Raw genomic sequence first — 15,364 nt, 5'->3', positions numbered from 1 at the left:
GCTGAAACTCAACTCAACCCCGCAGGGAGCTGACTCAGAAGCAAAGTTCTTCCTCAGGTGGAATGGTGGGCAAGGGGCCTACCCTTTCACATTTCAGACAGAAAACATAATACTTTTTGTGTTTGTTTTTGGGCCACAGCCGGCAGTGCTCAGGCCTTAGTCCTGACCCTGCGCTCAGGGATCACTCTTTGGTGGGGGCTCAGGGCACCCTTTACAGTGCTGGGGATTGAACCCAGGTTGGCAGCATGCAAGGCAAGTGCCCTACCTGCTCTACTATCACTCCAGCTCCCCCAGAAAACACATCTCTGATTAGAAATTTATGTCAGCACCATCACTGAAAGTGGCTCTGTCATGATAGCCAATACTTGTGGGTCAGCAAAAGTGACTGATCAACCTCCACAGGTAGAACAAGGAAGGGAAAGAAGGGCAGTATGAGGCAATGATTGCCCACCCGCCCTCCCTCCATCCATCCACCCATCCATCCTTCTATCGTTCTATCCACCCATCCATCCTTCTATCCTTCTTTTCTCCCTTGTAGTGGGAAGGGCGCTTGCCTTGCACGCAGCCAACATGGCCGACCCGAGTTCGATTCCTCTGCCCCTCTCAGAGAGCCCGGCAAGCTACCGAGAGTATCTCACCCGCACGGCAGAGCCTGGCAAGCTCCCCGTGACGTATTCGATATGCCAAACACAGTAACAACAAAGTCTCAAAATGGAGACGTTACTGGGCCCGCTCGAGAAAATCGATGAACAACAGGAGGACAGTGACAGTGACAGATAATCCAAGAGCATCTGGAAAAAACAATGAAGCCACACTGGTGGTCCTTCGTGATTATCAGGCCCCAGAAGATCCTATACCTCTAAGCCACAGAAAATAAAACTAAATTTGTACAAAATTCATATCTACAAACCTCAGGAGGTATCTTATGATAATAATATAAAACAGGAAGTTGATCATTCTAATCCATCCTGACCAAATGCAGTTTCCCCCACACAGTATTCACCTAGACAGGAAACACAGAGAGGAAGAAATAAGGAGAGAGAGAAAAAAAGAGAGTGAGAGACAGAGACACACACACACACACAGAAAGAGACAGAGAGAGAAAGGGAACATGGCAGAGGAAGAAAAGGCTGAAGGAAGATACAGGAGACAGAAAACTGAAGAGAAGAAAGAGCAAATGAGATGGCCACGATGGGAAGGGGTCTAGAGGGGTGGGGAGGCAGTGGCAAAAACTGAACAAACACTATGATTCTCACCCCATGGGTTAGAGGCAGCTGCAAAATCTTCAAGTAATAAATTCCAAGATAATCTATGAACTAGTAACAATAAAGTGGGTGCAGTACTTGACAGATGAACAAAAATGCCTGGCATTCATAGGTGTGAAATCTCTGCTTTGAAATATTGACACTGCAACCATCAAGAGTGTATTTATGGGGCTGGAGCGATAATACAGTGGGTAGGGCATTTGCCTTGCATGTGGCCGACCCGGGTTCGATTCCCAGCATCCTATATGGTCCCTCAAGCACCGCCAGGAGTAACTCCTGAGTGCAAAGCCAGGAGGTAACCCCTGTGCATTTCCAGGAGTGACCCAAAAATAAAAAAAAAAGAAGAGTGTGTTCGTGGTGTTCTATTCCCACTGCTACCACTGACATGTAGATTATAAAACTATACTCCCCTGTTCTCAGGCCCTCATCTTGCTTCTTGAGGTTCACTTTAAAACACCAAGGTGGGGCCAGAGGAATAGTACAGAGGTTAAGGTATATGCCTTGTGTGAGACTGATCCCAGTTTAATTCCCACACACGGTCTCCAGAGCACCCCCAGGAGTGATCCAGAACATAGAGCCAAGAGGAAGTCCTGAGCACTGCTAATATGGGCCCTCAAATTTCAGCCCCCCAAAAATAAAACACAAAGGCACATGTTCTTGACTGGGCCAAGGTGAAGGGGAGGTCATGAAATCCATGAAATGGGGTGAGTATCTTATATACACATTTCCTAGGGGAAAGAAGGGAGAAATGGAGCCACACAGAGTCGTGCTCAGGGAATACTCCAGGCTCAGTACTTGGACTTGAGACCATGCAGTGCTGGGGATTGGATCTGGGCCTCCAGCATGCAAAGCATATGCTCCAGGTCTTTGAGTTACCTTCCTGGTACTGAATATATAACTTTTATCATCTTGTCAAAGCAAACAAGACTTGAGAGGTGAAGAATCATTTTCATATGTATGTATATATGTGTGTGTGTGTGAGAGAGAGGGGGGGGGAGAGAGAGAGGGAGAGAGAGAGGGGAAGAGAGAGAGTGAGAGAGAGAGAGGGGAAGAGAGAGAGGGAGAGAGAGAGAGAGAAAGGGAGGGAAAGAAAGAAAATAGTGAACAAGGTCTTTGCCTTGTCTGCATTCAAGCTGAGTTTAATTCCCAGAACCACAAATAGTTCCCTGAGCACTGCCAGGAGAGATCCCTGAGCAGAGAGCCAGGAGTAAGCCCTGAACACCACTGGGTGTGACCCCAAAACCAAAAAAGAAGGATCCTTTTTAAGCAACCAGTTTGATGTGTTTTTGGCAAGGCATACTCCAGGGAAACCATCACCATTCATTTTGACACAATTTTAATCACCCCAGAAGCATCCAAGAAGGTGGAGTTTCCTTCTTGGGCCCCAAGCTTTCCATTTACTCTTCTCATACACTGTGAGCTGGTTTCCATCAGTCTCTGAGGGCGAGCAGCTTACTGAACAACAGATATCTTGCTGGACATTGGGGCATTTCCTCTGTCTCTGGCCGTCTCACTAACTACAAGGATGTCAGGAGTAAAAGCTCTGAAGATTAGCCATCAGAGTGAGCCCTGGGCACTGAACGTGTATGATTGGAAACACTCCTTTGGACTTATTAAATCTTCATTGTGAAACATCCAGTGTTTTAAGACTTCTGGACCCTGTGTGCAACAAAGGTACTATTATCCATTCTTCAGTGAAAGGGAAATGTGAACGACCCTTAGTACTACCACGGCTCACAAACAAACTCCATGTTCTGGAGTTCTGGACCCTGATTTTCATGAACAACCTTATATTGGAAGGGTTTTGACTGCCAAGAGAACGTTAAGAAAACTTGAGAAATTTGGAAACTATGAGAAATTACATTAATTTTCCTAACAATACAAAGAAGGGGATGTACCATGGAAGTTATTCTGAGAGATTTTATTACTGGAATAATAAAAATTATGTTATTGGGTTAGAGAGGTAATACAGGAATTTCGGCATTTGCCTGCACTTGAATGGTCCTGGTGCAATCCACAGTATTGCGTATGGTCTCCTGAGCACTGCCAGGGGTGATCCCTGAGCACAGAGCCAGGATAATCCCTGAGTACCACCATGTGGGGCCCAAACCACCCCACCTCCCTCTCAGTATTATATTGTTAGGGTTCGAAATTCAGAAAAATTGCATTTAGAACTGGAAGAAATCTCAGAAAACACACAATTTCATCTTTACTAAAGAATAAAAGAGAGATAATATTTAACTCATGATTGATTTATCTACTGTTACCTTATCTATAGTGAACATTTAGATACTCTAACCCCCAACCATTCCAACTTGAGCCACAGCGTAGTAAAATATTTTCCATTTTATACAAAAATCCACAGGATCAACAGGAAGTCTTGGCGACTCATTCACACATGGTGCATTTGCAATACCGGGAAGAGCTCCCAGTGCTTCCCGTGCATCTGATTCTCAGCTCTCAGCTCTTTCAGATGCCTCCAAAAATAAATTTCTTTAGCTTTTCTCTTTTCAAACTCAGGGTCTCATACATGTTAGGCATGAATTCTCTGGTCCCACTCAATGATAGATGCAGATACTTTTTTTTTTCAGTCCAGCAACTTGTTTAATTTCTTTTGGGAGGGTAGGCATACCCAGTAGTGCACAAAGGCTATTCTGCTGGAGATTGGAGACAGTCACATGCAAGATAAGCACCTTACCTCCTGTACTCTCTCCTTGGACCCCAGGATAGCAACTCTGGAGAGCTTTAAATATACTTTGCAATGGTAAACTTTCAAGGATAGGATTCTTGTCTTTTTCACTGAGTTATTTATACCATAATATCAACTCTACAAATGATCATCAGTGTCCTCAAAAATATCAGCATAGGGGCTGGGGTGATAGCACAGCAGGTAGGGCATTTGCCTTGCATACAGCTGACCTGGGTTCGATTCCCAGCATTCCATATGATCACCTGAGCACCGCAAGGAGTAATTCCTGAGTGCATGAGCCATGAGTAACCCCTGTGCATCGCCGGGTGAGACCCAAATAAAAAGAAAAAAAATCTGCATAAAATAGAATCCTTTAAGTAGTAGGCAACAGAAGAACAACTTTGAGCCTTTAAAGATTCTCTACACATGCAAATGGGTATTAATATTCAAAGAGTCAATGCTCAGTGATCCAACTGAGCCAGAGAAGAGGCATTCTATTTCCATCAATATTCTTACTTAGATAAATTTTCTGTCCAGGCATATAACTGTTTTATGAGTTTTCTAGGAATTCAATGGTTTTAAGTCACTTAGCATGGAAAGCAAATGTTTTCAGAAAATCCATGCTGAGAGCTTATTGAGATTGGAAAGCACATTCAGGGTGCTATGGGTGATCTCACAAAGAATTTCTAAGGTTCTACTATGGGTTCATTGCGCAATGCTACTATGATATTTCTGAGTGAGGTTGTTATTGAAATCAACTTTTAAATACATGGAGACCAGAGAGATGGTAGAATGGGTAGGGTGTGTGCCTTGTACAGAGCTGATTGGGATTTGTTCCCTGGAACCCTGTGTGGTACACCAAGCACCCTTGAGCACAGAATCAGGAGTAAGCCCTAAGCACTGCTGGGCATGGTTCAAAAACAAATTAAGGTATGCCTGAATTGCATTCCCCTCCCCCCACAAAGCGTTAAAAAATGACGTTGAACAACAAAACTGTCACCAGGACTCTGACAAAATGGAGGTTACTGGAGGGAAAGAAGGGGGCCATGGAAGGGACAGGCAGAGTTTGAGGTCCTTGAAAGTTCAGAGAAAGAATTCAAGGCCTGAGCAGTGACGATCTCACACACACACACACACACACACATGCACATGCACACGCACACGCACACACACACACAAAGGAATTTAAACTCTGGAAATACCGTGAGTTTAAACCAATTTTAAAAAAAAGTAATGATGCATAAGATCAAAACCTTTGAATATCTTCTGTTCTTAGGTACAACATACAGTTTTTTGCCCTGCATTTACAGGTTTTTAACTCAGTAGATTATATTAACACAAAGATGCCCTCTAAAGTCATATACAATATTTAAAATTTTAAAAATATAGATAGTAAGGCTGGAGAGATAGCAGAGTGGTTAAGGCACTTTCCTTATATTTGGCTAACCCTGATCTGATCCCTGGAATCACATATAGGTTCCCCAAGCAACTGCCAGGAATGATCCCTAAGTACAGAGCTGGCTGCACCCTTCCTCAAATATGTGTAGATGGTATGACCTTACATTTTTCAAATCACTGGGCATTATTTTTAATGTACTATCTTCATTTTACTACTTGATATTAAGAGCTCTTTTAAATAATAGGATGGAGTTTTGGACTCAAAGAACTTCATCTTAGATTATAATTGGTTTTCCATAGAGAAAGGTCAAAAATTTTTTTATCAAGTAATTTTTTTTAATTTGTTTAATGAATCACCATGAGATACAGTTACGGGTTTACAAACTTTCATGATTACATTTTAGTTATACAATGATCGAGTACCCATCCCTCCACCAGTGCCCATTCTTCACCACCAATGTTCCCAGTATCCCTACCACTCCCCTATCCTGACCCCCCTACCCCCCACCACCCCCTCGCCTTTATGGCAGGCACATTCCCTTTTACTCTCTCTCTCCTTTTGGGTGTTATTGTTCGCAATATGGGTATGAAGTGGCCATCATGTTCAGTCCATAGTCTACTTTCAGCACACATCTCCCAAGTAAAGAAAATATTCCTTTTTTACATTGAGAAGTGTGCCTTTAAAACATGAAATATTGGATGCCAACTAAGAAATTCAATCAACTGTCAGGCTGCTGATACTACAAAGTGCCAAAGATTTTGTTACTTGGAAAAATCCAGAGTTTTTACCGAATTTTCTAGTATCCTCTATAATGACTGGAGTTATTTGTACAAATCTGTTTTCCTCTCTTTTGGTTTTAGGTGCCCAGGCCTTATTTCTGACTCTATGCTTGGAGGACCATATATGGCCAATGTGGTGGTAGAGATCAAACATGGGTGGGCTACATATAAGGCAAATGCCTTATCTATTGTAGTATCTCTGTGGTGTTTAGGGACTAGTCCCTGTTTGGGATCTCTTGTGGAGGTGGTAAGAGGACCATGCAGTACTGGGGATCAAATATGGGCCTTCTGGAGAAATATCCTATTCTCCTGTCGTTCAACCTCTCTCTCTGGCCATATTTGTACAAACTGTATACAAATTTAGAAGAGAACAGAAAAGAAACACATGGAATCTTATGATATTTTGCCCCACGTATTCAGGAAGAGAAAGACAAACAGCAGTTAATTCCTGAATTTAAGGAACAAGACAAACACTTAATAACCACTCTCTAGCATAAAATAATTTTCTGAACTTTAATGCAATATTTAAAATAAAGTGGCGGGGGGGGGGCGGGAAAGTGAGGCCACACTGGCCATTCCACCGCCCTCATGTGGCAAGGTTAAATTATAAGCTTAATATCCCAAGACCTTAAAAGGCATCTTGGCAGACATCCCCCTTCCTGGCTCCATTCCTACAGCCAAGCCTAACATAACACTGGGTTTATTCTAAAACAGGGATGAGGATACTAATGTGCGGTTGCTGGCGGCTGCCTGGTTTTATATAACCACACCTGGTCCAAGTGGCACCCCAGACAAGCTTGAATTACAAGTCCCTTAGGAACGTGGACACGAGCTCGGAGCTTGGCTCTGCTCAGAATGATCTGCTGTGCAGTTTCACAAATCCCTTCTGACCACGACGGTGCTGAGGGCGAAGGCGGGTCACATGCTAACCTCGTCTAACTTCACTGGGAATTTCTAACAGGCAGCGCAGGGGTGTGAAGAGTGCACTGACATCATGACCAGAGTGACAGCTTTTCTCGAGGTGCCTCAAAAGAGGAGGAATTGATCCGCAAACACGATAAAGCAGCATGAAATACAGGGGGTGGCGTAGGGGTGGGGGGAGCAGTAAAAGCCCAAGAAGCCCCGAGGGGTAGAAACCAATTAAAGAGCAAGAAGGTGCGTGGGGTGCTTGCAAAAAGGCAGCATCTCTGGCCAAGTCTACCATACTGAACCACTGGAATCAGCATGTTGGGGTTCCAAGAGCCTCACGCCAGCCATGAAGCTAAGCCAAGGGCAGAGGGCCAGAAAGCCCTCTCTCTCTCTCTCTCTCTCTCCCCCTCTTCTCCCTCTCCCTCTCTCTTCCTGCTCCCCTCCGCTGGACTGTGGTGGCCGAGTCCCGGGATGCTATCATCCTTCTCTAGGTCCTGGCCAAGTCCCAGGATGCTATCATATTTCTCTAGGTCCTGGCCAACACTTTCTACCCTGCAGGACCTTTGTTACAGCAGAGATGGATTTGAAAAAACTTTAGAACTTTAACTTTAGAACAGGGTGGCTGTCAGCCTCCATATGAATCACCTGAAAGTTTTAAAAGTACTCTTCTCAGGGCATGTAGGAAACTTGGGTTTGATCCCCAGCACAATATGAGAAATTTATAATATTCATATATATATATTTCCATTTATATTAAAATATGTATATAGTTTAAAGTACACACATTTTACATATTTTTAAAATAAGTAATTTTCTTTTCTTTGGGTTCCACCTCTAAAGACATTTCTGAAAGTCTGGAGTCAGACTTAATCACCAGCATCCCCAAAGAGCTCAGCAGCCTGGTCTGAGAACTACAGCCACTGAGATGCAGCAATATTTATGTGTGTTTCTCTCTGTTGTTTTAGATGCCAAATGACTCATTATGATCTATGCACGTTTTTCTTTTCTTTTTTTCTCTGTTTACTTTTTTCCTGCCTGCAGTTTTCGAAGTGGAACAAAAGAATATTCCTTCCTTGCTCCAAGGCAGGGCAAGACATGACAAGCACTGGCTAACCTCAGCAGGGACATGCCTGGGTTTGTATGAAGCACATTTAGAAGTGAGCTTTCCGATTCATGAAGGCAGTCAACAACATTTTAGATTCTTGGTACACCCTTTTACGTTCCAGCGTCCTTACCATTTTTACCAAGACAGCAAAACAAAATTACCACAGGCTTATTTTACTAGAGAAATGGAACTAAAGAATGCTAGAACTTTCAAGAGCTTCCCACCATTAAAGACAAAAATTTAAAAGCCTTAGATGAAATTAATTTCTCATTTTATGAGCCTATTTCTATATAATTAAAAAAGGTTTCCAGGAAAGCACCTTTTTCCCTCTTCCTTCTCTCTCTCTCTCTCTTTCTCTCTCTCTCTCTCTCTCTCTCTGTCTCTCTGTCTCTGTCTCTCTTCCCCCCACACCCTATTTCTAATGGAAAGACCAGATGTGACATTAAGACACAAACAGATTTTGAAATTCCCCTCTCGCCTTGTAAAGGGAAAACCAGTTCTCCTAAGTACTTTCTTGACTGAACTCAAGGTTTCTTAGGAGCTTCGTATTCTTAGAACAGCTTTCCTATGCCTTGCATAGGACAGTTGCTCTAAGAACGCATTCAGTCACCAAATCAGCAGTGCCTTTTAAAACAAATTGAAATCTACTTTGTTGGAGCTGCACTCTGCCTCCCAGCACCACTCCCCTCCCCCCCACCCCATCATCCGGCAACCCAGCATCTCTCCAAAAGCTGCCATACAAACCACGCAGAACACGTTTTCATGAGCAATCTGTTTTAATGAAGCCATCAAGAGCAGCCCCGAGCTGAGAAGGACACAGGCTTGGGGCAGGGCTGGCCAGGAGGGAACGCCCTTGCCGTAGGAGGCCAGGTAAATGCTTCCTGCAGCTCTTAGGAATACATGGTCAGCTGCAGCCAGTCCTGGATGGACACTTGAATCAGGCCATCTGCGTCTCTGTCCAGAGACTTAAAGGCACGAAACATGGCATCAAGGCGGACCAGGCAGCTGATGAAGTTGTTGAAATCCATACTCCCATCCTCGTCGGTGTAGCGGAGGACAATCATCTGGTGCAACTGTTCGTTGAGCTGGAAGCCTGCGGCCTGCAGAGCCCCCCGCAGCTGGGAGCTCCTCAGGATGCCCGCGTGGTCCCTGTCGTGCTGCTTATACACGCACTGCCATTTCTTGATGTTGTTCCACAGGTACTTGAACTCCTCAAAGCCCAGCTTGCCTGTCGTGTCACTGTCCATGACAGAGACGATGCTCCGGCAGGTGTCCAGGCTGAAGCCGTCCGTCTTCAGATCCTTGTGCTTCGAGAGGATTTTGTTGAGGATATTCATCAGGTCGGTGGCGCCCACCTCCATGTCGGGGCCAGCCAGCTGTGCAAACTGCTGGCGGAAACGCCGGACCTCCTCGCTCTCGTTGGCCTCCACATTAGTGAAATGCTGCTGGACGGGAGGAGGTTCGGGGGTGTACTGCGCGGCTGCCGCCTCACTGATAAAGTTCACAATGCCCCCAACTAGCCCGCCGATGTTTCCTCCTCCTCCTCTTCCTCCTCCTCCTCCCCCTCCTCTTCTCTGACCACCTCCTCCAAGAAGGCCTCCTAGAGCTTCTCCAAGACCCCGGTCTGCTCCTTCCAATAAAGCCTTTGCCAGAAACATGCTTCGGATGAACCAGCAAGTGTGAAAGCCGCTGCAATCTTTGGGGTGGTATGGAGACAGCTGACAGGGCAGTCTGAGGCACACACATGTGGAAGAACTGGCTCTTCGGTACCTGTTTACCAGGAGCCCCACCCAGGGTGTGAGGTCTGGCCGCCTCCTCCTGCACGTGTATGAACTCCGCTAGGTCCTAACACCTGCCATTTTTCAGAGGGGTTAACTCAATTATTCAGAGGGGCTGGAGTGATAGCACAGGGAAGAAGGTGCACGCCTTGCAAGCAGCCAACCAGGTTTCCATTCCCAGCAGCCCATATGTGCCATGAGCCTGCTAAGAATACTGCCAGATGTGGCTGGGTATGACTCCCCCACCAAGCAAAATTTTTTCTAATTAAATTATTCATAGAGTCTATATGATGGATGAGAACTATTTCAAAGGCCTACATGGAACTATGCATTTCTGTAGATTGCTGATTTCTCAAGTTCTCTTTCTCAGCACCTAGAATTATGCATGCATTTTACTAATAGGAAAAGGTAAATGAACCCATCAATTACAAGAATTTCTCTTTTAAGAAATTCTTAGGGTAGAACGGAAGAATTCTTAGGCTGGAGAAAACTGGCACAAGGGTAAGGCATCTGCCTTGCCTGTGATGGATCTTTGGTTCAACCAGGGGTGTATGTCCCTGGTTCCACCAAGGAGTGACCCCTAAGCAGAGTCAGGGGTAAGCCCAGAGCACTACCAGGTATGGCCCAGGACCTACCCCCACAAATGGAAGAATTCTTGGGCATGGAAAAATGCCCAAAGCCCTACTCTTAGCAAAGATGCCAAAAATGTTTATTAAGATGTTTATTAGCAAAGATGTTTATTAAGAAAGGCTACAAAGGAGAGGTTTCAAGGCAGAGTCCCAGGGACCCGCCCAGAGAGATTCTTATTCTGTAGTTGGCTTTGGGGTTTTTATAATCTACAGTTTCAGAATTATTTTTTAAGTGTAACATTCATATAGAGAATGAAGCACAACTACCTAGTTCATAGGACTTGACACATTGTATATATTCACATCTAAAACCCAGATCAAGACATAGAGTACCACCAGCATCCACCAGACATACAAGCCCCTAATGGTGCTTTCTCTGGCTCTCCTCTCTCAGGGATAACTAGTCACCCATCATATGATACAACAGTCCATTTTGGTGCCTTAAATAACAGTGCATCCTTATTTGTCCTTTTTTTTTTTCTTTCTTTTTTATAATTTATTTATTTATTGAATCACTGTGGGAAAAGTTACAGAGCTTTCGGGTTTAGGTCTCAGTCATGTAGATACCAAACACATTTCCCTTTACCAATACTCATTTTTAACCCCGAACCCCAATAGACCCCCACCTCCCACCCCTCCCAATTCTTTGTGAGGCAGATGAGTTCTAGTTAATACTCTGTCTACTTTGACTAGATAGATTATTTCGATAGAAGATGCACAATTATTGTTTAGAGTTTACGACCCCCCCCCCCAATCAGACATGCTGAAACAGCGTTGTGAAATGATTTGCTTTCTACAACTTGGTTTAAGAATAAAATGAATTTTGAATTTCTGCTATTTTACTTATTGACCCTGGAAGAATTTCTATTAAAAGTTAGCTAGTTAAGAGATTGGTTTCTGTGCCCTGGAGTCGTGGCCGTGCCGGAGAGCCGCTCGTGGGGGGCAGCTGGCGACCTCGGTGGGGCGTGGGGGACGGCCCACAAAGCCCCCCTTCCCATGAGGTCCCCGCCGCTCCCCCGAGCCCGGCTCAAGCCTGCTTTCCACAAGGCTCCCGTGCGGCCGCCATCTTTCTTTCCAGAGAGGAGCGGGCGGGCTGGTCAACGCCCTTCCCCCTCCGGGCAGGCTTGGTGGCGCGGATCAACACAAGTCCATTTGCTTTTCTGCTCCAAGCGGCTGGTTCTCTGTGCTAAGTCCTTGTGCCTCCGGGGCCGTGGCCGTGCCGGAGAGCCGCTCGTGGGGGGCAGCTGGCGACCTCGGTGGGGCGTGGGGGACGGCCCACAAAGCCCTCCTTCCCATGAGGTCCCCGCCGCTTCCCCGAGTCCGGCTCAAACCCGCTTTCCACAAGGCTCCCGTGCGGCCGCCATCTTTTTATTTGTCCTTTTATGACTTAGAATACCATGTTCGAGTTTCCTCCATAGTATGGCATATGTTATCATTTATTTACTTTTTAAAAAATGAAGCAACATCATTGCATGTACATGCCAACTTTTGTTTATCAATTCATCCACGGCCAAATACTTGGGTTGCTCCCACCTTTTGTCTAAATGATGCCAAATAAATAAATAAAAGTGGGTGCAAATAAATTCCCCGCTTTCAATGTTTTTGAGTATCTACTCAGAAGCGGAACTGCTGAATCATACGGAAATGCTATTAAAAAATTTGAGACACCATCATACTATTTTCCTCACTGGATATAATATTACCAATTTTTACCAACAGTACATGAGAGTCCTAATATTTTACCTTCTTGCCAACACTTGTTATTTCCCCCCTTTTGGGTAGTAAAGTGGTAGTTGGATTTGTGTCTGTTTGTCTTTGTGCCAAACCAAATAATTTTGTTAACTGTAGATTTGGAGAAATCTTTGGAATGAGGAATTGTAAAACCTCCAGATTTGCTTCTTTGGTTAGACTGTTTTGACTATTTAGGATCCCTTAAGACTTGATATTAACTATAAAACAGATTTTCTCATTTCTGTAAAAACTCTTGCTAGAATTTTGATAAAAATTGTATGGAATCCTTAGACGGTTTTGCAGAGATTGGCATCTTAAAAGTATCAAATTCATTCTAATCAAGAACATTGGATAACTTTCCACTAATTTATGTCTCTAATTTCTTTCTGCAATGTTTTGTAGCTTTCAGTGTACTATGTTTTTTACCTTGTTGGTTAATTTTATTCCCGAGTATTTTATTCTTTTATTCTTTTTGATGCTCTAGAACCACAGTGTATAGAAACATTATTGGATTTTGTATGCTTATTTTAGACACTGAAACTTTAATTCATTAGTTTTTTGGTCCTAATGGTTGTTTGTGTGCATGTTTATGCATGTGTGAGCAAACATAATCTGTTGGGTTCTTTTTTGTTTTTAGATATAAGATCATTAAAAGCAACAATCTAACTTGTTCCTGTTCAATTCATAACTTTTTCATTCTCGTTTTATATAGACTCTTTTATGTAGACTCTTATAACAGTCTAACTGTTCTAGCAAGGAAACCCAATGTTATGCTAAATAAAAGTAGTGAAAGCTGGATTCCTTTTTCAGCATCAGATACTAGAGGAATGGTTTCCAGTCTTCAGGCTGTCAGCTTTTTACATATGGCCTTTTGGATGTTGACAAACTTTCCCTGTACCACTAACTTGAATGCTTTCTTCCTAAAAGGTGGTGAAGTTTGTAAAATGCTTCTACTGCATTAAGATAATCATATATTAACACCCCTCATTTATTGTGTTAATATGGTAAATTATATTAATTAATTTGCACACATTGAACCATTCCTGCATTCCAGGAATAAATTTCACTTAATTCTTATGTTAACTCTTCTTATATACTATTAAATTCTCTCCACTATTATTTTGTTCAGGATTTTCAGAATCAATATAAGAATATTTGTTGGTAGTTTTCTTATCACACAGGATTTTTTCCTAACTTTGGCTTTAGGATAATGCTGGTTTTATAAAATGTGTTATGAAGGATTCCCTCCTCTTCAAATCATATTGAAAGATTTTAACTTTGGTTACACTTTCTTACTAGTTATAAGCCTGTTCAATTTTTCTATTTATTTGTGATTCAGTATGAGAAGACTGTGTGTTTCTAGTATTTTGTCCTCTGATCTATGTTATTCTCTTTGTTGGAATGCAGTCACTCACAGTACTCGTATTTTTAATTTTCATCAATTTGATAGTAATGGTTTCTTATTGCTGGTTTTAAGTTTTGCCTTTTTTGTCCTCAAAATTTTATTTATGAGGTTTCGCTTGATGTTTTTAATAAGCATACTCAGAAGTCATTCTATGACAGATATTTCTAGGTAAATACTAAACCTACCTTTAATATTAGGTAGAGTCAAAAAATAGAAGTCCTCCAAAAGTCTTGGAACATTCCATTGATACATTCAAGGAAAGGTGACAAGATCATATTACTACATCATGACTTAACATACTAGGCCTCCATTGATAATAATAGTATTTCCCCTATCTACTTCATAATCATTCAATATCATTTATTATAAACCAGAACTTGATCTCAGTCTTTACCTTACAAAGTCAAATACATCAATGAGTGTTGTGCTCAAGAATCAAAGAAACCCTCCACAAAACTGACAGTAATTATAATCTGAAGAGTACATTCCCATTTCTTCTATTAATACTATTAATAATTTTATATAATGTCCTATGGCTTTTAAGTCTCATAAACTTACTCTGAAAAATACAAGTACACCCAATATCAGGGGAAACACTCAAAAGATACCTACTAAAGTACTATCAAACTACTATAGGTGATTGAAGGTGGCCCAGTGAATTCTGTTGAGGGAAAGGAAAGAAGAATAGTTACTTATAGAGGAGAAAATACATAAATCTGACTATAGGCTTAGAACACTACAAACAAAGGATATAAAGGGAGAGTAGAACAAAAACAAAGAGGAGTGAAATAATAAGAGACATTCTAGAGATGGAACATACTTCCCTGTTATGCGAGGACGCAGTCATGATGAGAGAGAAAGACAGATCAAAGAGGTCTGGAATGAAAAGGACTCTGCACCATCAGGAAGAGTCTTATCTCTCAGCCAGTGTGGGAGCTGCTCACAGCTCAGATGTGAAGTCAAAGGCCAATTAGATGTAAAATTACTTTGCAAACTATACCATGCTAGAATTAGATGATGGTTATTTAATTCTAGTTATTAAAGAAGGAATAGTCACTTGGGGACACTGCTCCACTTAGAACACAGACATTTTTCTTTCTGCCACGCCCCGTAGTTGAGGTAAAACTCTTCAACAACTGTTTATGACAAAATCACTCCAATAAATGGCCTCACAGGCACAACAGAGAGATTTTTGTGGACACCCAAGGCCATATGTTTTTCCTCACCACACAGAAAAAATACTCACAAAAAGGTTATCTTTCTTTTCAGGGACCGCATCTAGCCCCAGACAGATTAAAACCCATTCACATAAACTTCTTTGAGAAAATGACACAGACCTTGTCTTTATAATACTGGAAATTAACTTGGTAGCATCCACTGCCCTATAAAATGTGCATCTTTGTGTCCACGGGAAGTCTTATTCACCAAGGTTTAAAATCCAATCCCTCTCATTCACTTTCTGTGAAGATGGAGAGCATTTGGCTAACAGTTTCTCATAAAGCATCACAGAATAAAAGACTTATTAGATTAACAAGCTTTTTGTTCTCTTGACTACTTGATCCCCTACAGCCATTTATTGGAACATTAATAGCCACTGAGTTGCTGTCTGTTGCAGGAGGTCCTATCATCCAGATGAGAAAAAAATAAAAAGGGTAAAGAAGAAGGCAGTTCTGAT

The 15,364-nt window shown here is 42.7% G+C and overlaps 2 protein-coding genes across 2 annotated transcripts in view; both read right to left on the bottom strand.

Moving 5' to 3' along the window:
- Positions 1-15,364, bottom strand: part of LPCAT2 (lysophosphatidylcholine acyltransferase 2) — an 85,574-nt gene that overhangs the window by 16,876 nt on the left and 53,334 nt on the right. The window lies entirely within an intron of this gene.
- On the bottom strand, positions 9,037-9,804 carry CAPNS2 (calpain small subunit 2). Its single transcript, XM_056136594.1, has one exon. It carries the CDS (start codon positions 9,802-9,804, stop codon positions 9,037-9,039), a length of 768 nt encoding a protein of 255 aa, XP_055992569.1.

This window comes from Sorex fumeus, unplaced genomic scaffold (assembly GCF_029834395.1).
Source record: "Sorex fumeus unplaced genomic scaffold, SorFum_2.1 ptg000122l, whole genome shotgun sequence".
In the NCBI taxonomy this organism is placed as follows: Eukaryota; Metazoa; Chordata; class Mammalia; order Eulipotyphla; family Soricidae; genus Sorex; species Sorex fumeus.
The sequence above is the reverse complement of the archived record's forward strand: the minus strand, read 5'-3'. Positions and strand labels throughout refer to the sequence as shown.

Coding starts and splice junctions, on each gene's coding strand:
- CAPNS2 (XM_056136594.1), bottom strand. CDS start 9,804: ATGTTTCTGGCAAAGGCTTTATTGGAAGGAGCAGACCGGGGTCTTGGA.